Raw genomic sequence first — 24048 nt, 5'->3', positions numbered from 1 at the left:
AGCTGCGGGAGCGGGGACACACCGACCCCCCAAAGGGTGCTGGGGCACTGCCCAGGCTCCCCGGGGTTTGGTCACGGCCCCAAGGCCGACAGAGCTCCAGGAGTGTTTGGACAACGCTCTGAGGGACAGGGTGGGATTGTTGGGGTGTCTGTGCAGGGCCAGGAGTTGGGCTGGTGATCCTTGGGGGTCCCTCCCAGCTCAGGATGTTGATTCAGATGTACCAGGGTCAGCGCTGGGTTAGGCAATGGCACCTTTATCATTTCCTCTGCCCCCAGAAGATCATTTTTTCATAAGAACAGTGAATTGAGACTTGATCAAGTGGGTTTGAACCTGCTACCTGTGAAAGAAAGTCACTTTTTCTGATGGTGAGAGGGGCCTTTCCCCAGGGAAACAGCTGAGGAACTGGAACTTAGGGCCATCAGGAATTTGAGATTCATAATCCAAATTTCAGGATCATTATTAAGAATGACCATCTTGGACTCTGCTAAATGAAGTCTGTAAAAGCCTAAGTGAGCAACACAGTAAGGTTTCTAAACCCGTGCAAATTAAAGGTAAATTATTAGAGAATTTCCTTAACTGAAATCCGGAGCAGGAAGGGGGAATGTGATCACTAAGATGAAGCAGATATGTGGGAGGGAGGGATCCCTGTAAACACACATCCCTCAGGGGCAGCACGTCTAGTCCTGCAGCTGTAACCAGAACCAGGGCTGGGGCTCAAATGCCAATCTAACACCTGAAACCAGTTTTCCGACCCGTTTTCCAGGACTCCAGACCCAGCTGCACGAGGCACGATTTGCTGTGAAACCTCTCACAGAAACAGCCCCCTTAAAACTGCAGAAGATTTCTGTTATGCAGTAAAACCCATTTCAAACAGGTGACACAACCCACAAAGCAGTCGATGAGTGCAGAACTTGTGCTGCTGCCCAGCTCAGGACAGAACGTTCTGGTGCTGCAGTTCAGGTAATTAACTAACGAGTGCCTGCCTGCCATTAGTGAGCACTTCCTTAAAATTCCTTGGCATTATTCAAAACCCAGTTACAGCTCAATTGCTGAATCATTCATCAGGAAAGGTCTGTCCCTGCACCTTCGTGAGGTAAAACATGGCCAAAAAACTCAGAGGGTCTAGTTCTGGACCCTAAAAGTCAACCATAAGCTGTTGGCACTGGAGAGGACTAGGACGTTTGCAAGAATTCTGAAGCTGGGAAATGTAAAACCTGATGGGAAATGTAAAACAGGATGGGAAATGTAAAACATGAGGCAGTACAGAAACCCAGAGGATCAAGTTTAACCTCAATCCAAGAGGCGTCTGAAGCCTGTCCTTAAAGCACCTCGGAGGCAGCAGCCCCTGAAGTGCTCGGTGAGGCTGCAGGAGCAGCACATTTTGATGTCCATTTCTGACAGAGCCCAGGAGCCCCAGTCCAGTCAGTTCTCAGATGACACTTTAATAAAAAGTAGAACTGGTTACTGTATTCCCAGAAGTCTTAAGCATGTATTTGTTCACTGAAGTGTTTCTCTCATTAAATGGAGATCTGGACAGTGAGGGGTGTTGGATCCTCTGCAGTGTCTGATGCAATTCAGCTCCAGGCAGCGTTTCCCTGCTTGTCCCCAGCCTTTCCCAAGGGAACGGGATGTGCATGTCCCTTCCCCTTCACACGAAGTGACTCAGGAGTGTCACCCCGACATATTCACATTGCTTTTATTTAGGTCTTCCGCCAACAGTTACAGGTAACAGACACTTGGGACTGCAAAGTCGAAGTTGCAAGCAAAAATCAGGACCAAGGCAAAAAAAAAATAAAATCCACAAAGGCAATTAAATCAAATCCAATATAAATACAATGTTCTGGAGCTCTTTAATCATACTGCTTTCTTTAATAAAGAGGTGGTTATGATCTTACAGTATTTTCTTTTGGCCTAATCCAAGGATTTTGTTACTCTTTACCAGTCTTAATTCCACACATACAAAAAAAACCTGATATTCAACCTTTAAAATATAAGCCATATTTTCTTAATAAAATAAGTTTTGTGCTGCTGCTTGTTTAGTAAGTACTGTACATCAGCTGTTCACGGCTATTTAACAAATGGACCATACAGAGTTCAAGCTAGAGCAAAAAAAACCCACAAGAAAAGTAACAACCCAAAGGGAGCATCCTGTAAACACCCTATGTACAGTCCCACACTTGCTCGTAGAAAGGAGGTACGAAAGGGGCTGGAAATCAAACACAAAAGCACTGGAGTCCTGGAAATTTTCTTTCACAACTATTGAAGTGCAAATCACTCAGGCAAGATATGAATTTCACTTGTTTATTGCTCTCCTGCTGTCTGGCTTCCCTTCCTGAAACAATCACATTCTTTTTATTTCACACTGATTTTCCAAGAAGAAAACCTTCCGCGAGGCAACGCTGGGTGACACTGAGACATCGGGTCGGACACGTGCGATCCCAGAACACCCCGACCGCCCTGGAGCTGCGGGGAGAGGGCAGAGCAGACCTCCCGCCCCGTTCTGTCCAGATATGAGATAAGGGGAACAACAGCATTCAACAGGCAAATGAAAGCCACTCCTCTTCCCACAGAACTGCATGCACCCGGCGACGCTTCCAGTGGCAGACGAGCTCGTGCGCACGGAGAAGGCAGAGGCTCGGAGCCCATCGGGATGTCCGTGTGGGGGTTGTGGCTAACTACAGTCCTGGCATGTACCTGGGGAACACCTATCGCCTACGGCAGCACCTCCACATGCAGCTACTCGTTTGCATCTCGGACAGGAGAAGGGGGAAATGCCGGTGCCGGAGCGCGGAGAGGGCACGGTGCATAGTCCGGTATAGAAAACATGCGGGTCACTCCAACCTCTCTACAGTTCTTCAAAGTGGAAACTGGGTTTAAAGGGCACAGCAGCTACTGAGTTTGGCTTTTTTTATTTATCCAAAACCATGAAAACCCAACGCAGAGGGTGAAATAAGGGCAGAACACGATCTGCAAGTCAACAGCTGAGAGTTTCAGAAGCTGTGAAGCTTTTGTGTAGTTAAAATTGCTGTTAAAAGTAGGTGCTACATCAGCAAGTCTTCATTCATAGTTTTCTATGAACAGCCACCTTACAAATGAGTGCAAATCTTAAAGGTCCATTTTACATTTCAAGTCTCAAGGTTAAAAAAAATTGTTACAGAGCAACAAGCTGTTTCTGTAAATACCCACACTATCTCTTTTCAAATGGTTAAAAATGGCACGTGCTATGCCACAGCTACTAAAAGACATTTCAGAATTCTAGACCCAACTAAAACACTAAAATAAAAACGAGGAACCAAAATCCCTTTGCCCCTCGCTGCAGAGCAGCAGCCAGGCGCGTTCCGGTGTAATGCTGGTGAACAAACTGATTTGCAGAGAGAACCTTGACCTTGACCCCGATTTTATTCTTAATGAGAAGCTTTCTACCACCAGGTGAGCGGGAACAGCCCCTCTGAGATCGTTTTGCTTTCAATGAACATAAGCCAGAGTTCGGAGGATGAGATGGAGGTGCTGATTGGTGTCACTATGCAGGCACTTGTGTAGAGGAATGTAGGCTTCTCATGTTGACACTTAGTGTTGATGCGTTCCCTACGCTCTAAAAGCCTTCCTAAGAGTTCCCTACCTACTGACCACGAATAGTTCCTGGTCTCCTCCTCGTCACCTTGAGGATATACAGCAGTGGAGGTTGACACAAGGTGCAAAGGAGAATATGAACCAAACACTGTGGTCTTGAGGAAAAACAGGACTGTGCTAAACGTAGGATCTTCACCAAACGTGACATCAGTGGGCTCAGCACTTAGTTTGCATAGCATAGTGATGTCTTCACTGTTCACAAACACGTTGCCCCAAAAGAAAACGGGAAGAGTGAATTCCCGGGGTTAGGACAGCTCAATAGGCCAACATGACCGGTGTGTTTCCCGTGAAGGCAAGGCAAGTTTCCGCGTCAGAAAGTACAAACCAAAGGGGTGTGGATGTGCCCCTGTCCGCGCGCGGGCCGGGGCAGCGCTCGCACGGGGCTGTCTGGGACACGCGTCGGGCAGGAAAATGAGACCAGAGCTCTTCCCCGCAGAGCGTGCGCCTCGTTCGTCCCTTGAAGGAGGCGCTGGGAGCACTTTCATCTCAAAAACCCCAGATAATCTGCCCGGATGATAGCGGTACTGAGCTGCCCCCACGGCCCCGCCGCCGTGCGTGCGGTCGCTGCGCAGCAAAACGGGCCTGAAAAGCAGTGACCAGGTTCCTGCGGGGAAAAAGGCTGTTTTCCTGCTACACACACAAATCAGGAGTTTCCCCCGTGACAACAACAAGGATTTCATCATTCTAAGGAATGATCTGGTGTGCTTTCAGAATCAAAACCCTGGGCATGGGAGCAGTGATACTGTGACACGAGGAGCAGCAAAACTGAGCAGCAGAGAGAGTGAGCCGGGAGGTGCTGGAGGTGGGGGATGTGGTAGTTGGAAAGCAGCCAGCCCGGGCAGACACATGCTGGATGCACAGGGACCACGGGCACTGCGGAGCACCCGGCACGGAACGGGCTGCAGGCGGCAACACTCATCGGACAGGAAACGCTGGAAAGCTCTGGCATGAGCACACAGCCTCAGGAAGTGCGGGGATGTAAACTCTGAGAATGTTAATGACTTGTGGATTTTGGCAACAGACTCAGTATCATATAAAAATAATGTCTAGTAAAAAAATCCCGGTGTCCCATCATAAAAATTCGGGGGGGAAGGAAAAAAAAAAAAAAAAGAAAAAATGGATAGTGCTTTCTCTCCTCATGGGATGGAGATGCCCCCATTTGTCAGAACAGTTTTAAATAACAAGTAGTACATTGGAAACAAAAATGGGTCAGCAGCCATTAAACGTGTCCTGTATGAAAGTGCACATCTTTCAATGGGGTTTAACCACCGTGAGGTCGTGATCTGACACAAACTGCAACTGAGGACCATAGAAATTAACTCCTTCCGATGGAAATATGGACCACCATCAAGACAAGATTACTAGTTTCCTTACAAGATTAAAAACATTGAAATTTTGCAGCATCATAGTAAGGCACTCACCCATGGAATAGTCTGTGACTGTTGCTTCGAGCGGCAGCAGCTGACTAGCTTGTAACACGAGGAAGACAGTTTTCAGTTCTGAGCTAAGTGCTAGGGTGCCTTACATTATCCGGGGGGAATTACTCGGGGGCGGGGAACTGTTAGTGTTAGAATTCTCCTATAAACTAGTTGGTTTTTTTTTTTTCCCCCTTAACCCATTAAAGCATCTCATAATCTAAAATATTAGTTTTATAAATCTAGTCTTCTGTTTTAAGGCTCTAAAAATCCCCTCCCCCCAACCCCCACAAAAAATACCTACCAGCGCCTGGTGGGCAACGGAGGACCAAAGCCGCCAGTTCACAGTCAGGAGTCTCTAGTATTGCATCTTAAAAATGAAAACCTGCTTCCGCCTCCCGGGAGCTTTATCCCTTCCCTTGAATGCCTTCATGTGTTTGGTCAGGTCAAAATTTTGCAAAGCCAGAAAAAACTAAAAAAATAATCATCATCATCATCATCATCATCATCATCATCAGTCTCTTTCTTCCAATCCGACACAGGTGTTGGATCGTTCTGTCCCGTGGTGCTGGTCTCCTGCCTCGAGTCGACGCTGCCTGCCCTGCAGTGATTTCTCATTGGAAAAAAAAAACAAGGTGTCCCAATGCTTCCTTTTTTGTATGGCTCCTACAAATCTGAAAGCTTTCTTGAGTGAGGTAACAAAAGTTAGGCTTTCAAGCAAAGTACATGGTACGTAAAGTGTCCTGATGAACCTGCACAGCCTTCGCCAAGGCCTGGGGGTCTCTGCCGTTGCTCTGTCCAGATATATGGCTGCCCTCGCCGCTGAAAATCAAGGAAATCGCTGCATAATTATTTCATATTTTCCCCCCAGGAACACTGAGAAACTCCCCTGGAGATGGGAGTCAGCTGAGTGCTGGCAGCACAGGAAGGCACCTCGCTGCAGCACGTGGAGATGCTGCATGTGACAGTGCCTGTGCCTGGACTGCAGAGATTCCAGCACCTCGAGGCAGCTGGGAATGCTCAGACACGCCAGGGATGCTCCTGCTGGCTGAGATGAGCTCAGGATGGGATTTAACCCTCCGCTACCCCTGCTGCCCCCATGCTGGGACTTAAGAGGATGCAGCTACATGCAGGTCTCCCCCCCAGAAAGGCTGTGCTGCAGCACCACTCGGACACAGACACTTTCATGCCCCTTGTCCCCTGCCCATACCTGGCTGTGCCCTCCCAGGGCCACAGGCTGAGCCCCTCACCTGTCGTGCTCCTTGTCCACGAGGTGGTACCTGGCCCGGAATGCCACCAGCCTGGCGTAGTAGGCTGGGGCTGGGATGGACACGGAGCGGGTGCAGCGCACGTAGGTGTGGCACAGCTGGTACGTGAGGATCTGCAGCTCATCTGCTGTGAACCGGTTGTCATCCCACAGCACGTAGTAGTGGGATGGCCGGCTCGTGCCCTGCGAAGGAGGGGGCAGTGTGAGAGGTGCTGCCAGCACCCGGACATGGGCAGCCACAGGCAGCTGCCTCGCACCCTCAGGATCCCCGCCCTGATCCAAATGATCTCTCAGACAGCCTGGGCAGGAGAGAGGCCTGTGCTTCCCTGCTGTGAGAGCCCCACGGGGTGAGGCAGGAAAGCCCGTGGTACCAAGGTGCAAAGCAGCACCAACGCCACTGCCCGGTGCCTGTTCCCTGTGTGCTGCTGCTCCCGGCGTGGCACAGCCGACGGGATCCCCACCGACCCCGGCCAGCTCCCACTGTCCACGCAGGGGAGGGGAGGCCAAGCAGCCTTCCTTGTGGAAGCAGCTGCAGATTAAGTGAGAGCAGTTTTTCCAGCCTGGTTTCTGACTAATCTTGGCTGCCTGCAGCCAGGCAGCTGCAGAGCAGGCAGGGACGGCTGGCCCAGCTCTGCCGCCCACGGCCAGACAGCAGGTCCCTGCTGACAACCGGGTGCCTGGCAAGCCCAGCACGCTCAGACACCAGCTGACAAGCTGCTGAATTGGCTGCTCTGAAGGAGGAAAATCTCTCAGAAGAGATCCTTGGCTCCAGGAGAGAAATGGAGTACGTGCCACACAATGCAGCAGCAGCGCGGGCCCGGCACCTGCTCGCCAAACCACCGCAGTGGCAGCTTGGATCCAACTGCCCTCTCTCCATGCCAGAGGGAGGCTGGGACAGGGCTGGGACAGATGCATGAGAGCACAGTCTGCCACACCAGCCAAAAAACCCTACAGCACCACAACAGCCATCGCTGCAGCGCGGTACCTGAATGCCTGCATGACTGCACAGGTAGAAGTCGAACTCAAAGGGGTGGGTGATGTTTGTATCCACTGTTGTTCCTGCTGGGATGTTCCCGCTCTTCCCAATCTACAGGGAATAGAAAGAGAGATCTAAGTGCTGCAGAGCTGGGTTATTTCCAGGTGCCCAGAGCACCATCCCTAACACAGCTGCCCCAGGGCCCCAGCGCAGGGTCCCCATGTCAGTGTGAGAGCAGCATGCAGAGCCACTCCCCAAGTGTCGGTTCCAGGGGGACTCAGGCAGCTCTTCCTGCTCTGCTCCCTGTGTAAACAGGCCTGCCGGCATTCTCTGCAGGCAGCAACATGGAGACAGGGCCAACAGCAGGGTGAGGGTTGGGCACTGGCCCATCCTACTGCAGAGATGAGGCTTAAGTGAGCAAAACTCCAGGGTTCTCTGCAGAACATGTGCTGGAGTCTGTGCCACAAGATACTGGGGCTTTTACATCCTGATCAGAACAGTCCTCAGTTCCCAGGATTAAATCTTGCTGCTCTAACTAGAGCAGAGTCTGGTTAGACTCGACCTACCCACTAAATTCCGATGACATCTAGGAAAAGCGACAGCATCAACGTTGCTGCAGAGCACACACAAACAAGCTGTGAGCAAGGGGTTATTCAGCCTGTCACGTCAGCAGCTCCAGCTATCACCAAAACAACAGATGTTTTCAAGCTGACAGAGGTTATTTCAGGAGTCACCAGGATCATCAGCACCCAGTAACTCATAATAACAGCAAACAGCTGGCTGGGGTTCTAGAGGCAGCCTAATCCACGTGGCTGTGGGAGTCCAGCGAGCAGCACGTTTCATTCAGAACAAGCTCTCGCTGCCAGTGTTGAGATTCCCCCTTGGCAAAGCCAGGGCTGGCTCTTCCATCAGACAGGGATGAATCAGCTGCCTCCCACCCCACAGTGCTCACCCTCTCGTTCTTGTCTGCACAGAAGAGACGGGTGTGATGCCTCTTCTGGACGACGATGTAGGTGATGCCAGGCTGGTAATCTTTTTCCAGTTTGATGCAGGCGTCTCGGATCGCCAGGAGCTCATAGTGAAGGATCTGGAGAGACAAGGGCACAGAGTGTGGGGATACAGCAGCACCCAGCTGTCCCTGGCACCCTTGGGGAGCCCTGCAGGAGTTGGTGCATCCCTGCTGCCCGCAAGGGATCTGGGGGGTCCTCACCTGTGGGAGCTGCCCCTCGGGAACACCATCGCGGTAGAAGATGATCCTGGTGGGTTTGAAGCGGGTGGATTTGTAGAACTGGATGAGGAGCTCCCTCACCATGTAGGACAGGTCCTCGATGATTTCCTGGCGCGGGCGCTGCACGCGCACCGTGGCACAGTACCGGCTGGGGTGGGCGTCCATGCTGCCCACGACCTGCAGCGACAGGCCAGGCCCGAGTGTTACACCGGCAGGGACAGAGGGGATGTGGGACATTCCCAGCCTCCACCTGCTTCCCACATACACAGCTGGCCGTGGGCAGAGCACCTGAGCTCACAGATCAGATGGGACAGCAAATACTGTGCAGGCAGCCAGCACCCAAAAGGGACATCCCTGGTCGTGGCCACATCCCGGTGTCACGGTCTACCATGACCTTTGAAACATTTATGGGAATTTCCAGTGAGACAACTTTGGCTGGTGCCACTGAGTGACGTGGCTGTGGAGCAGGGCTGCTCCAGACAGCCATGGGCTGCCCAAGGACACAGTGGGTCAAGTCACCTCAGAGACGTCAGAGCAAGAGGCCAAGAGCAGCCAGGCTTGGCTGTGACACAGGGACAGGGGTGCAGTGTGAATCAGGTGCTGGCCCACCCTTGGGGACATGCCTGGCTGCCGTGACTTTGTTGTGTGCCCCATGTCCCCCTGAGCAAGGGGGAAGCACCACATATCCCCCCCATCCCAGCAGTGTGAACCTGCTGCCCTTCCCCAGCGCTTTCACTTTTGCTTCACAAACAGCTCTGGGGTCGGGGCTGCTGCACTGGAGCCAAGGCACACAACAGAAATAGTTCCTCCAGCCGTGGACTCCCCTTGCCTAATCAACAACACACCAAGGACAAGGTCAAGTCCCTCTGAAGGCTCTGCCCTTCTCCTCCCCTGCAGCTTCAAAAAAGCTTTCATAAAAAGTAAGAAAAAGGCCCCAGTGGTCCTGCACAAACCACAGAAGATGTTTTCAGAGGGGAAGTGTCGCCGCCAGGAAACAGACTGTTCTGTCCCACCCACACCTACAGCAAACAGCCCAAAGCCTTTCCCAACCCCTTCTAATTAAGAAAAAACACTCTTCCAAAGATGCATTTGCATGCCAAGGAAAACCTGAGCTGTGAGTCCTGGAAAGTTAAGAACTTAATAGGAAAATGCTGACGTGCTTAATTAAAACAGACTCTGAGAGAACCTGACACTCTCCTGTGCTCCAAAGAGCAGAGGGCAGCGTCTCCCAGCCTGAGAGAGGGCACGAGCTGCCCCCAGTCCCACTGGCACTGAGCAGCACTTCGCTCCTGGATGCTTGTTATTCATTTGAGGAGAAAGCAAATCCTCCTTCCCAAAAGGCTCAGAAGCCCAGTCACTCCAGTTTTCCCCATCTCCAAAATCCCAGCTCTCCCGCCGGGGGAAGGTCTCTCCAGGGCTGCAGTTGGCCCAGGATGCTCCGGGATGACTTGGTGCAGCTCCAGGCTCCCCGCACATCACGAGCCCCATCTGGTGGCAGCTGCCAGCTCTCCCTGTATCTCCCCAAAACTGCAGCTCCTCTGCCGAGAGGCAGAGAAGGATCAGGGAACCACCTCCCCAGGAATGGGATGAAACACCCGACAGAGCACAGGGCCACCCTAATAACTGTCACAGCAGTGACACAGCCCCCTCAAGGACACATGAGTCCCATTCCAGCTCCTGCACCCCTGCAGGGCTTTTGGGCACCAAACTGGGAACTTACAGCCGTTATGGAGGGTTTCTTCCCATCTCCTGCCGGTGGGTGAGTGACATCGGCCCCAAGGAAGATCACCGGCTGCTGAAAGACAGCAGAGCTGGTGGGAGAGGAGAAAAAACCACAGTCAGCCTTTAGGACCATCTCAGGGTGATGCCAGCCCAATGGAGACGAGAGATGACACCAAGGACATCTCCTGACCTCCAGCTCTTGCCTGGGCACATCAACAAGATGAGACAGGCTGCAAACCCGCATTTGAAAGAGCTGCTTTATGCAGGCCCCCTCATAAAGCCAGGCAGGCAGCACCACCAGGGACTTGGAAACAGCCCCAAAACTGCGAGAGGCAGTGGCAGTACGAACCGCTGGTGAGGCACAAGGATGTTGTTGATCCCGCCAAGCTTGACGTTGATCTTGAGGCAGAGGTTGGAAAGGGTCTGCGGGGAGGTTTTCACCACGTTCTTGACCTGGACACACTGCGTGGCCATTCCCAGGAGAGTGTCCCCAACACGCTTCACCTCAGCTGCAGGCAGAGGAAGCAGGTGAGCACACGGGCAACCAGCACCACACTGCTTCCAGCAGCACCCTCAGGAATGGGGAGAGAGAGCACCACGGGAGCCAACCCTGCTGAGGCAGAGCAAAGCCCTTCTCCTCTCTCTACTCGCCCCAGACGCACCGTACACCGGCGTCTTCCCTGGCAGGATGACAATGATGAGCTGCAGGCCCGAATAGGTGTTCTTGAGGTGTCGGAACATGGGCTCCACACTGTCTGCACCCTGGGCGTACTTGCAGAAGCAGGGCTGGCCCTGGATGGGCATCCCGGCGTCCTTGGAGATCTTGCGCAGCTGGTCTGTGAAGTTCCTGTGCCGGGAGGAGAAGCCGTGAGCCCCGAGCCCTCCCGATGGCAGCTGTGCACTGAGCACGGAGCCCCTCCCTGAGGGCTGCCTACAGGACAGAGACAGGGCCATCCCAGCATCCTGCCATGGCTCTACAGCACCCACCAAGTGCACACGACCAGCATGTGTTAGAGCTCAACTGCCCCCTCTCTGTGCCCTCTTACCCATCTACTGACTCTTCCTGAAACGACAGAGCCCTTCTCTGTTGGGAAGCTGGAGAAGCAGGGAACAGACCTGCTGCCTGGGACAGATAATTTCCAGGTGATTGCAAAGCTGTTGCCAGCCTCACAAAGTGCTCAGACAGACTCTGGATTTTTGGATTGCCAAGGATGGATTTGATGCAGTAAGAGCCAGAAGGAGCACGGAGCTCTCAGCTCTGCCCCAAAAGGGGCATGGGAGGAGCGTGGTGCCACTCCCACCTGCACCCAGGTACTGCAGACATGGACACTCTGAGCTGTTCCAAAACCCAAACTGACCATGCCAAACACCCAGAAGAGGCACACAAAGCGCTTGCCTTAATGCATCCACTCTCAGTCAGGAGAAACAGAGGCCCCATCAGAATCCAACACAAAAGTGCCCATTTCCCTAAATCAAATAAATTGTCACTGCTCTACATCCCTTCACTACAGATGCAGTTTCTCTAAACTACCAAAGCTTTTCAGAAAGCCCAAAACTTCTCCATAATAACCCATGAGAACCTGAGATGCTTCCTACATGAATTATGTTATTTCAGACAGATTATCGAGGAAACTCTAAATCAAATATCCCTCACAACCCCTTCTCTCTGAGGAGATTCAGCTAGAAGAGTTCAATAGAGCTTTAGTGCTGACAGTATCAGCTCACAATACTGCAGCTCCCTGATGCAAAGAGCAGATTGAGGAGAGCCTGACAGGCAGCTCACAGGTGCTCACTCTAACCTGGCAGCTCTGGGATGGCTCAGGGACTGTTTGCAGCCAGGACAACCAGCCAGGCCCTCTGGATAAACCAACAGCAACAGGAACTGAACACCCCAGATCAGACTGGTACCACGAGCAGTGGAGCTCTGTGCAGCTGCAGCACTGGTGATGCTGGATGTGCAGCCCCAGGCTGGGAGCAGCAGGGTGGCCACAACAGGAGCCACAGCCCTCCCAGCTCCCCCAACCCACACGGGCTGCCCCTTTCCTTACTTCAGCACCTCCTCTCGACACTGCTTCTGCGGGGCAAAGCAGGCAATGGCCCAGACTTTGATCTCAATGCCGTTGTAGAACTGCTTCCCTCGCATGTCCCACACGCCCTGGTTGGGAGTTGCAATGGCCCGGTTCTGCAAGGCAAACAGAGGGTCAGAGCACTGCAGCCTGCCCAGCCCCGCAGCCCCAGAGCCCCGCACGGGCCAGGCTGTGCTCCCTGTCACAGCACCGGAGCCGACTGCTGGCACTGCTGGTGATGGGCAACCCACAGCCTCAGCTCCTCAGCAGTGACGGCAAATTCACCCGACCTGCCCTACCCTGAGCATCCCTCTCCCCTTCACCTCTTGGGTTTTGTCACCAGTGACTCTCGGCTACAACTTCCAGACCAGTTATACTGCAAAAAACCCAAAACTCACAAACCGAAGGCACCCTGATAAAAAATTCCAGCTCTAACCTACAAATGTGAAGGTAAGACAAATTTTGTTGAGAAGCAGCGTTTTCAGGTGTGACAGCATCTCCCTCACAGTGCAGCTGAACCCAGGCAGGGCAGCCTTGCTTACCCGGCCTCCGTACTGCAGGATGGGTGCCGGCAGGACCCGCCCCGTCACCTCCGTCATGTCATCCTTCACCTTGATCCCAAACTCCTGAATGTATGGGTCCAGGTTGTAGCTGGCGTTCTTCATCTGCAGAGGGAAGGAAGGGCCATGGGAGGGAGTGAGACCAACTGCTGCATCCCAGGCAGTTGCAGCTGGCTGGGAACTGTGGGCATTTGTGGGAAGTACTCACAGGGGAGAGTGAGTGGGTTAACACAAAGGCCCAGACCCCGTCCTCCAAACTGACCCACAGGGACCTGATTTTGGAATACCCTGACCAATGCAACTGAGAGCAGAGCCTGCTCCTGAGATTTAAGGCTTCAACAGAAGGGTTCAGACTGGAGAGACTTATCAAGAGTCCCAGAAGGAATATCAAATGTCTCTGGCTTTGAAAGCCCAGAGACAGCCGTTTGGGGAACAACAGCCCCATTAACCAGCAGCCAGGCACAGAGTTCCCGTACCACAGCCCCACCATGCACAGCCCCATGTACACCCACAGCCGGGGGCATTTCTCTGATTTGTTTCCCTATTTTTAGTTCCAGCTCCCTTTGGGTCAGGTTCCATCAGCACGAGGACCTGAATTTGCCATACACGCATTTCTACGGTCACTTTGAGCTGGGCTGCCCTGTGCCAGTGTCCATTACACACATGCAGGCACCTCTGACTGGAGATTCAGTGGGAAGAGGGGGATAAACCCACTCCATTAACCCCACCGGCACCTTCTGAGCAGGTCACAGCTCCCTGGTGTAGAGCAGCTGAGGAGCAGGACCATGGCAAGGTCCATCACGGACACAGTGCTGTAACCTGCCCTCGGAGCCGCAGCCCCAACACGTCCCCCAGGGACTCGTGCCACGTACCAGGCGACTGATTTCCTCCTGCCTGTCTGGGGCAGACCTGGCTGTTGCTTTTATCATGGTTGACGTTTGATTGTCCGTGAGCTTCTTGATGCACCGCTGGCCAGCCACGATGTTACACACCTGCAGGGGAGGGGACAGCACGTGTTGGGGACAGGTGAGACATGAGGGACCATGGCTGAGCACAGCACTCGGGCCCTGCAGCCAGCCCCAGACTGGAGGTGCCAACACTCACCTCCAAGGGCAGGTACGTGTGTTTCTGCTCCTGGCCAACCTGGAGACAGGGCAGGTGGGGGTATTTCAGCTGCAGGTTGTATTTCTGCTTAAAGTACTGAGCCACTGTGCACTCCACAGTCTGACCGCTCTCCAGCTGCAGAGGGAACCTGGCAGAGGCAGGACACGAGGGATGCACCTACTCAGAACAGACACTTCCAGGCCTCAGGCACTATGTACTGTGCCTGGGAAGAGGGAGCTGCCAGGCTCCCACCCTGAGCTGCCATAGAACAAAATAAAAGGCATAACGGTGTATTTTCAGAAATGGAGTCAGGAATACTCTGACCCCAGTGTGGGACTGAGGTCCCTAAATAAAGCTCTCCCTCACTAATCCAGCTAATCAGGGCAAATGTTTATTGCAGGACGTGCCACACATGCCACAGTCAGGTACAGAAATACAGCACACTGGCACTTGGGAGGGCTTGTGTGCCCAGTGCCCTCCCTGGGAGCTGAGCTGAGCTCCAGAGACAGGCAGACAGGCCTCTCCTAGTGTGGGGCAGCAGCCCCAAGGTGGGCAGAGTGTGGGGGGCAGGAGGGGACATTTCCCTTCAAAAACACAGAAAAAAAAAAATCCAGCTTCCTGGCTGCAGGGCTGAGAGGTGCCACAACACCCACAGCCAGAGCATGATACCCAGTCTCACCCAGCACCAGCTGCTCCCAGCTCCATAAAGAGCTCCATGAAAATGCAGAATTGACTTGATATTCTTTATGGAGCCAAAATTAGACAGGAGAGCCAGGCTGAACACCCCGGTGAGGCACCACATTCCTCCTGTGCTTGCCAAGCTCTGGGGCTGTGACCCAGAGATGCTGGAGCACAGGGGACACCGAGGGGTGCCGAGGCCCAGCCTGCTCCCAGGCACAGGCAAATAATTCCAAGGCAGACACTCATGTTATCCCCTGACAAAGCCTCTGCTCTGGCAGCGACTATTTTAAGAAAGAAGAAAACCAAACTCGGAGGTAAAAACTAGGACAATTCCTGGCACGTCAGCTCCCGCCCGCCGCCGCGCTCCGCCTGCCAGACACAGCATCCTCTGTGCTCCCACCTCCCTGCTCTGCGTGTGGCACAGGGCTCCAGAGCCTCCCACACGTCTCCTTCTGCCATCAAAGGCTGGAGCTCCCTGTCCAGCTCTCCCTAACGACACCAGCAGCTGTTAACAAGGAGAACAGCGCGGATTTTTCCAAGGGCACTGCCCACCCGCCTTACGTCTGGTGGCTGGCCGGCCGCCGGGTAACGTTACACACGCGGTATTTCCTCTTCATCTGCCCACAGTGGGTCACCTCCACCTTCAGACCTGAAGGGAGACAGGGAGACACAGCACTGTCATGGTGAAGGTGGGAGCAATTCCCCTTTGCCCAATTCCCCCCAGGCACTGCCAAACCTTCCTTAGCTAATCCCCCACTTGCTGACACCCCGACAAGAGCACGAGGGAGGCAATGGTGCCCCATGAGACATTTAAAATGTGCAACCCTTGTACCCCCACCTCGCTGCAGGGGCTGGAGGGGCCACAAGCCACAGCAGCTGTCAGGGGACGGGTCCCAGTGTTCCCTGGGGGCTCTACCTTTGATCTCCTTGGTGAAACGCACTCTCTGCGAGTCCGTCAGGGGCTTGGGCTGCTCGTCGATGTTACGGATGTCCAGCACCTCGCACATGAACTCGATGACAGGCTGGGCCTTGTAGAAGGCGGTGGCCGACACTGTGGAACAGACACCACGATGTGTCTCTGCCCCCCACCAGCCTCCCCAAACACACCCGGCCCCACCACTGCAGCTCCCCAGCATGAGAAATAACGTCACCATCGATGTTGAGCATCATCTTCCACATGGCAGGCCGGACTGACTGGTGGAAGCCGAACCAGACCTCCCTGCCCCCTCCCAGGGGGTGGTAGTAGCCTTCGGGGGGGGAGAAGAAGGAGCGGCCGACAGGAGTGTACCTGTGAACGGGGGCAAACCACGTCACACAGCGCACACCAGCCCTGTGGCATCACCCCCAGCCCCCCGAGCCAGTGCTCCCCCCCACCGGCTGCACCACCCACTTTATTTCTTTTCCAGGAGCACCCAGAGATGTGGCAGGCATGGCCACCTCCTCCCAGCAACCGTCAAGGCCAGTGCCAGCCACAACAGCCTGGCAAGGGCAGCGGCCCCCTTCCCTCCCTGGCACAGGTACCTCATGGAAGCCAGGTGCCTCATGGCAACATCCAGCGCCTGGACGGACTCCAGGGGGACGGGGATCTGCCCGCTGACCAGGGCCTCGTGCAGCATGCGCCAGCTCACGATGGCCATCCATTTGATGGAGACCTTAAATATCCTGTCCTTGCCTTCCCCCGGGATCGTCACCTCAAAGTCAACCTGGGTGCAGGAAGGAAGGGACAGTGACCGTGGCATCCCCGCAGGGACAAGGGGGGGTTGTTTTCAGCTGGTCCTTCTCAGGAAGGAGGGAGGTCACACTGCCTGCACAGGGCTCGCCGCCCCTCTTACCCGCTCGTTCCCAATGGGCAAGGCTGTGACAGTGTAGATGTTCTTCTTCCCATCATAGACTGGTTTTCGGTCGCCAAAGATTTGTGGTTTGAAGTGCTGCACCATGTACTCCACAACTTCCCTACGCAGGCAAGAAAGAGGGGCAGGGGCAGAGAAGGGAGAGGTTTGTTTTACCAGTTTCTTTACACCCTGACACCTCCTGTGACCTGTCCAGTGCCCCTCAACCTCCCTCCCCAGGGGACCTGAGAGCTGGGCCGAGTCCCCTCGAGGAGGAAAGCCCCTGGACAAATGGCCATGTGCCTTGCCCCACAGCCTGGTACACAGGCTTTGGCAGAAGGAGTGTACATGGCACGGGGGAAGGCGCAGCCGCTGGAGCTGCCGCAGACCCGCCGCGTGTGCCGGGAGGGAGCGACTCGCTGCCGAAGGCATGTGCAGCATCTGCTCGCCGGCCTTCGGGTCACAGAGCTCCCCGGGCTGCGGGGGCAGGAGGGGACAGGCAGCAAACTGCACATCAAAAAGGAAAACAAAGGAAAGTAAAGAACACGATGGCCTGAGGTCCGGGGTCACTATTTTTAAATGGGGGATTGTTGCCAAAATAACACAGCTGTGTTGGAGCAGCAGGGACCGTGCTGAGGCTCCGGACCACTGAGGCTGCCGGGGAGGAACCAGTGCTGCTGCACAGATATGGTTGGGGGTTCCAGCCACCTGTGGGTGTTGGGCAGCACCGTGACCCCTGCCACTGCTGTGACCCCTGCCACAACCGTCACCCTGACGGCTTCCATTGCAAAGACAGAGACAGGCACTTACGGAGCCTCCACAAGGAAGCTGGAAGCAGGAAACAAGTGCCAAAACCTCTAATACTTGCCTTACCTGTTGACTCTGCGTGGACATTTGTCGGGCTTGATATCCACTTCATAATGATACACATCGATCTTGGGAATGTCCACTTCAAAGTAGTTGGCCAAGAGCTTGATGGGCTTCCCGACGGTTCCTATCCCGGGCCGCCGCGGCGCTTGGAACACCTGCTGCAAGGGGGGCAGGTATGCGCCTGCAGCTGCGGGAGAGAGCTCCGGTCAGGAGGGCTGGGAGCAACCCTGTGCCCGGCCAGACAGACCACGCACAGCCAGAAGGTCTCCCACTACCCCTGCTCCTGGCAGGAGGTGGCAGTGGCAGAATTCAGAGCAGCAGAGGAAGCAGCTTCCCTGGACACTGTCTGGGGAGCACCAGCACTAGCCAAGCCATGGAAGGGCAGTGCCACAGCAGCCCCACCGCCTCCCTCGGCACTGCCTCCTCTGATGGGAGAGAAGCACCAGCTCCACCAGCATGGAGTTGCAGGTCTGCCCCTCTCCAAGGGGATGCAATTCCCTGGATACTCTGTCAGCAGGGACCTACAGCATTTCCTCTCCATCCTCCAGCAAATTCCGACTTGCTGCTGGAGGGAGGATGTCAAAGAAACAGGAAACACATTATAGCATCTGCACTATAGCAATGTTGAACTGCTGGGTTATGAAACAAATCCCAAACCCAAACCAATCCTAAATCCCCACTTCAAGTAGTGGGGGAACCCATAAAGAGGGAGACACCAGTTTTTCCACAATTCCCATTATACAGGCTCACTAACAAGGTTCTGGAGACATGGGATGGTACCAGTGCATGGCCACAGGACGGAGTGGTGTTTCTAAGCCAACAGCACCCTCAGACTCAAAGGTATTTAAAACACTGCCAAGGAATTATTCCACTGCTCTCTGAGGTGAGCCTTGTTCTTCCTGCCCCATTCCCACTTTGCCCCTCTCCACCTATCCCATTTTGCATGTTCTATGTGTTCCTCAAGCCCCGTGAGGTCTGGGCCAGCTGGGCCGGTGTGGGGAGTGGGTGTGGGGGTATTCACTGTGCTCCATCTGCACAGCCAACTGTGCTCGCCAGCCCCAGACAGCGTCCCGGCTCCAATTCAGCCTCCTGAACACATGGTGCTTTTAACACCCCCTTCTCCCATCCACTTTCTTTTTCCAGACTAAAAATACCAGGAGCAGAAAAACAGAAGAGTGGCAAACTAAGCTTCAAATTTGTTTTTCACTTTTGCACCCAACCTCTGCAAGACTTTTCCTGCTGATGAAATGCCGGACACCAAGGGGATGGGACAACTCTGGTGAGCATCCCTGCAGCAGAAGCTCCAAAATCTGTCCTGAGCCTGGGGCTAACCTGGCCCCAGCACCTCCTTGGGCAGGGCAGCATGGGACCTGGAGGAAGGTGGGGATCCCCGAGGGCAGGGCTTGGACCCTGCAGGTACCTGCAGCTGGCCCAGGACAGGGTGACTGCCAGACCCCCCGGACAAACAGCTGCACTTGGCTCCGGGGGCAGCTTGTTTTAAGGAACTGACTTTCAGACAAGTTGCTCCCGGTGTAAGTCATGTCTCCACATGACTAACATTTCTTGGCAGTGGCCAGCTCCCTGCCTGTGAGCTGATGCATTTCTAAATCATGGTTTGCAATCAAAGAGGTGTTTGCCAGTGCTGCAGGAGCCTCCAGTCCCTGAGTTTGAACCACACAGCCCATCTGTGCAGGACCCGCCAGGCCACAGCAGCTCTCTGCTGCCTTCCCTGCAGCCACATCATGGCCAGCATCTGCAGCTCCTCCTCCTCTGGATCAACTCATCCCCAAGATGACCCCGACAGCCGTGTGTGAGCAGGAAAGCATCTCCATATGCCCAGATCTCCATGTGCCCATGGCATCCCCATGCATGCAAGGGACGCAGGGTGGCCACAGCTTGGCAGCTGCTCTGTGCCACTTGGGTGCCCAAGAGGAGCTGAAGCTGGTTTGGGGCTGGCAGGAGCTGCAGAGGGGCGACCCAACGGCCCTGCACCAATCTTACACCCTCAGCTCTGCTCCAGTCACTCCAAAAATAAAGCTCTGCCATACAAACCCTCTTGCCACAAGATCCCGAGATGCTTCATGAACATAACACTCTGCAATCAGGCTCATGAATCACAGGTGAAGGAAGAAGCCAGCCTCCAGCAATGCAGGAGTTGGCTCAGGAGTCTGATAGGAACCAGGAGATACAGCAAACACAGGGTAAGATAAATGTGGCTGGAGGGAGCAGCACCCAGTGGCACAGAGATGCTCTGCAAAGAGCAGGGCAGGACCACAACAAGCACTGAGGATGGGCAAGTTCACCCTTGGGCTGACTCAGAGGGTTTTATTTTTGACCACAACACACGTTCCTTGAATGTGACAAGTGGAAGCAGCCGCCACAGCAGCACCTCCAGGATGTGAGCCAGGCTCTCACCCAGCCTTGGCTGCTCCAGCCCAGGTGAGAGGGACCCTAAAGCCTTTTGGTGAACACTCGGGTTGGGTTCATCCCTTCACACACCACATTCCTGCCCTGGGTGCTTAGGGTCCCTCCATGATTTGCCTCGGTGCAAATCCTCCCGAAAGCTGCCCTCTGCCTGGCTTGGAGATGCTGTGCCAGGGAATCCAGGGCATCCCCAGGCACCTCGTGTCTACAGCCCTGGTAGCAGCTCGGAGCAGCAGCAAAGGGGCCAGCGAGAAGAAGCCTCGTTAAAAAGTGACCCAAAGTGCGTGGAAACAGGGGGGCTCCTGTACGTGGGGGGGCTCCTGCACACGGGGAGTGGGGGGCTCCTGCATACCTCGACTCTCCATGGCAAAGCTGCACAGGCTCCCACTTTGTCATGTAAATGTGGTCGCCGGGGCCAGGGGCTGCAGGGCGAGTGTTGTTCCTGCAGCACAATGCGGCCAGTGAGCGGGATGAAATCCGCTGCCATTAGGAATTCCGCGGCCCGGGAGGAACCGCAGACTTTGCACACAAAGCCGTGCCCTGGGGACGTGCCGGCGGCGGGAGCATCGCCGGGTACCGCGGGCAGAGACGGCGGCCAGGGCAGCGCTGCGAGGTGAAAGCAAGTTTGGGGTAATTAGCGCTGGGAAACGCTTTGTTTCTGTTATTTATTGTAACAGCTGGGGAACATGACCCACTGCCCAACAGCTGCCTGCGCCGGGCGAAGCCGCCGGTGGGACGGCATGAAATTACCATGTCATTGAAATCTCTCCAGCGCCGCATTCAGCCGAGGGGCCGCGGGAACGGCGCCCCCAGACAAAAGGGAGTTTAATTTGCGGCGGCGGCGGGTCCGAGCCGGCCCCCTCCCCGCACACCCACCGCCGAAATACAGCCGGGAACCGGAGAGGAGCAAACGGGGCCGCGGCACCACAAACACCGCCAGACGTGCGGCGTGGCCCAACCTCACCCTGAGCCATCTCCCACCTTAAACCACCCCAGCAACTACCCGGGAATTGAAACCTCTATCGGGGGGCAAAGCAAGGGGCAGCACCAGCGGGAAAGGCTGCTGCTAGTGGGGTGAGCAATTGGCAATCCAAATCTCCAGGCTTGACACCTTCAAAACGCCCAGCTCTAAGCAGTGACCGATGCCATCCTATGCATCCCAGAGTTCAAAAAACCCCATCTCAGCTCTGCCAGCCCAGATATTGCTGCCTGCTCCTTCCTGAGTCCCCTGAGCACCCCAGGATCACGCAGCTGTGGGTGCTTTTGAGTTTGACACCAAACAGAGTTCCAGCAGGTGATGCCCACGCAGGGCAGAGGCTCCCATGCAGGGCAGAGGCTCTGGCTGCAGCTTCAAACCCATGTGTGCACCAGAGCCCAGCTCCTGAGGGCAAGGCCGAGCTGCCCAAGTGCTGCTCCTGCCCCGTGTCCAGGTGGCTGCACCCAAAATATGAGCCAAAACAGGCTTTCCTCTATTTTACCGTGGTACTGATTTCCGAAAGCAGCTGAGTTCTTTGTAGCCTCAAATCGAGCGCTGCAAAGGGCATCGTTGTGCCAGATCAAACCTCAGCTTCCCGCCTGGAAATCATGGATGACAACCCCCAAAGTGCAAGTTATACACCTGCCTGGCCAAGGTGGGTGTCCCTGCAGCCCCACACCCTGCAAGCACGGTGCCACAGCCCAGGCCAGGTCAGAGCAAAGCTGTAGATGCTGTGACAGAGCACGAGGAGCAGAGCAAGAGCACCACCAGCTCCATCACACCACACGCAGGGGCTGCACTCCGGCTGCGCTGGCTCCAGAGAGCGGTGTGGTGATGCCAGTGGTGTGGTGATGCCAGTGGTGTGGTGATGCCAGTGGTGTGGTGATGCCAGTGGTGTGGACACATCTCGACCCGCAGTGCCATGAGCCAACACATGAGGGTCCTGCCAAGCCAGCCCTGACTGTCCAGCAGCCCCACATCCCCCTTTTCCACCTCTCTCACGGTGTGTGAGAAGCCAGCACAGCAAGTGCCACCACCCCTGCCGAGCACACCGGGCGGCACATCCTGCGTGACCCCGATCCATGAGCTCAGGGTCCCCCCTAACAGCGCCTGGACCAGGCAGGGACTGACATCCCCTGCCAGCCCCGTGGGGTCTCCCACCACTCCCACACTGGCCAGGCAGCAGCCAGGGACCGCGCCAGGAGCCGGAGACAAGGCGGGCCCCAGTGCGGAGGGACAGGACAAGCGGCGCCGGCTCCTCTCCGGCTCCTCTCCGGCTCCTCTCCGCGTTGCGGCCCCACAGAGCCGCCCCACAGAGCCACCGGCTCCTGGCACAGAGGTTGAACCTGCCTGCAGCCCCGGAGGATCACCTGGCCCAAGGAGCAGCTCCTCTGCCTGATTTGCCTTCCTCCCTGTGTCTGCCATCTTAATAACTTGCCTGTGTTTTGTTCTTCCCGGGGTTTAGGGACAGGCTGCAGAGAGTGTTTAGAGATAAACCATACGTGCCTTGTCTCCAGGCAAGGTGCTTCTCTTGGCTTTGTTTCTCGGCCTAATCCCTTCCCAGAGCCAGGCACACACGATTTCGTGTTTCCTGAAGATAAAGAGCCCCAACAGATGGAGCAGCTTTGGGGTTTTTGCAGGGTTCAGCACAGGAAGACAACGGTTGAGATTAACAGCCTTTAGGAAGTTTGGGAGGGATAAAGAAAACTGAAAGTTGGGGGAAAATAAGTTTAGTTTTTAAAACCATCATTTCTGTGTGCCTCCCTGAGCGGTGCCTGCGGGTCAGATGTCCCAGGTTTCCCTTTCCAGGCATCTCCACGTTGGGTACATCCAGGCACACGCCAGTTTCTGCTTTATTGCCCTGACAGGCCACAGCACTGTCAGAGCTTGCACGTGAGGCTCAGCCCATACCCAGGGGCTGTCACAGGCAAAGGGGTGTCATGGCACGGCAGGACCCACAGTGGTTCCGGTGACATGGGGTTTGTGTGTCCCCTGCACACAGGGTGACACAGGTGGGAGCAGACATCCTTCATCCAGACTTGGGTAAGGAAGGGAAAACTCCCCAGGGCGCAGCATCGGAGCCCTGCTCCCAGTGCAGCCCCCATGGCCACGGGGATCGAAACCCAAACCTGTCCCCCAAGTGTGACCCCATTCCATCTGAGAGATTGTTTTAAAACAGTTTAAGAGCATCAGTTCGGGCTGGGGTAGGAGGGTGCAGGTGCCTGGCAGCGTTATCTGCGTGGCTCCGAGGCGGCAGTGCCGCTATCGCCCCGAGGCGCTGGCAAAGCCCGCGGTGCCGCCAAATCACGGCTTCCAGAGGCCATAAATCAGCCCCAAACACAAAGCGCCAGCAGCCAGAAGGTAACACAGGCACGGGGAGGTCTCTGTGCCAGACTTAAAGTAAATATGGTAAGAAAGGACCAAAGTTTGATTACAAACATCCAGCAGGTTTGTGTCAACATCTCACCGGGTCAACGCATTACTGTGGGTGCCAAACCCACCAGCATGAGAGCGGCGGCAGGGCAGCGACCACTGTCCCCATCGCCCCGTCCCTCAGCACGGCAGCAGCTCCCCGTCTCCATCACCTCATCCCTCCTGCCTTATTTTAGGCACCAAAATCTTCCGTGACTCAGAGCAGCACAAGTTCGCGACGCTCACGCCGGGCACGAGTGAGCGGCCACCGATGACGGCAGAGTTTTGGGGCCTGGACCAAGAGCACCATCGGTGCTGCCGTGCCCAGCCGGTGTGTGAGGCTGGGGTGGGGGACATGGGCATGGCTCTGGAGCTCGGCGCCGCACAGGCCCTGGCACCGGGAGAGGAGACGCTTCGTGCTGTCATGGCATTGCCGGCCTGCCACCAGCTCCAGCCTGTCCCTGCGCCCTGAAACCGGGGAAACGGGGAGCTGGGGGATGGACAGGGAGCTGGAGGCATGGATGGGGAGCTGGGGGATGGATGGGAGGTTGCAGAGGATAGATGGGGTCCTGGAGGATGGATGGAATGCTGGGGGATAGGTGGGGTGGGAGGGATGGGATGGGAACTGGGGAGATGGAATGGCAGCTAGGGGAATGGAATGGGAGCTCAGCGGATGGAATGGGAGGTGGGGGCATGGAATGGGAGGTGGGGGCATGGAATGGGAGCTGGGGGCATGGAATGGGAGCTGGAGGGATGGATGGGGAGCTGGGGACATGGACTGGGAGCTGGAGGGATGCTGCTGCTGCTTTGTACAGAACAGGCCCCTTGCGCAGGGCTCGCCCCGCGCCCCGGGGACCCTGCGGCCGGACGTGCCCCCCGGACCTGTCC

The 24048-nt window shown here is 55.4% G+C and overlaps 1 protein-coding gene across 1 annotated transcript; it reads right to left on the bottom strand.

Annotated features, from left to right (window-relative positions):
- Positions 1 to 1669: 1669 nt before the first annotated feature.
- Positions 1670 to 17533, bottom strand: LOC103756552 (protein argonaute-1). Its single transcript, XM_018081282.1, has 18 exons — positions 17352 to 17533; positions 16482 to 16602; positions 16171 to 16352; positions 15801 to 15937; positions 15566 to 15700; positions 15211 to 15298; positions 13969 to 14116; positions 13737 to 13856; positions 12847 to 12969; positions 12287 to 12420; positions 10901 to 11085; positions 10588 to 10747; positions 10237 to 10327; positions 8499 to 8693; positions 8241 to 8375; positions 7298 to 7399; positions 6296 to 6495; positions 1670 to 5867 (listed from the first exon to the last, which is right to left on the bottom strand). Exons 2-18 carry the CDS (start codon positions 16584 to 16586, stop codon positions 5759 to 5761), a joined length of 2349 nt encoding a protein of 782 aa, XP_017936771.1. The 5' UTR covers positions 16587 to 16602; positions 17352 to 17533; the 3' UTR covers positions 1670 to 5758.
- Between the last annotated feature and the right edge of the window lie 6515 nt (positions 17534 to 24048).

The sequence above is a fragment of the Manacus vitellinus genome, unplaced genomic scaffold (assembly GCF_001715985.3).
Source record: "Manacus vitellinus isolate BGI_N305 unplaced genomic scaffold, ASM171598v3 scaffold_52_pilon, whole genome shotgun sequence".
NCBI classification, from domain to species: Eukaryota; Metazoa; Chordata; class Aves; order Passeriformes; family Pipridae; genus Manacus; species Manacus vitellinus.
The sequence above is the reverse complement of the archived record's forward strand: the minus strand, read 5'-3'. Positions and strand labels throughout refer to the sequence as shown.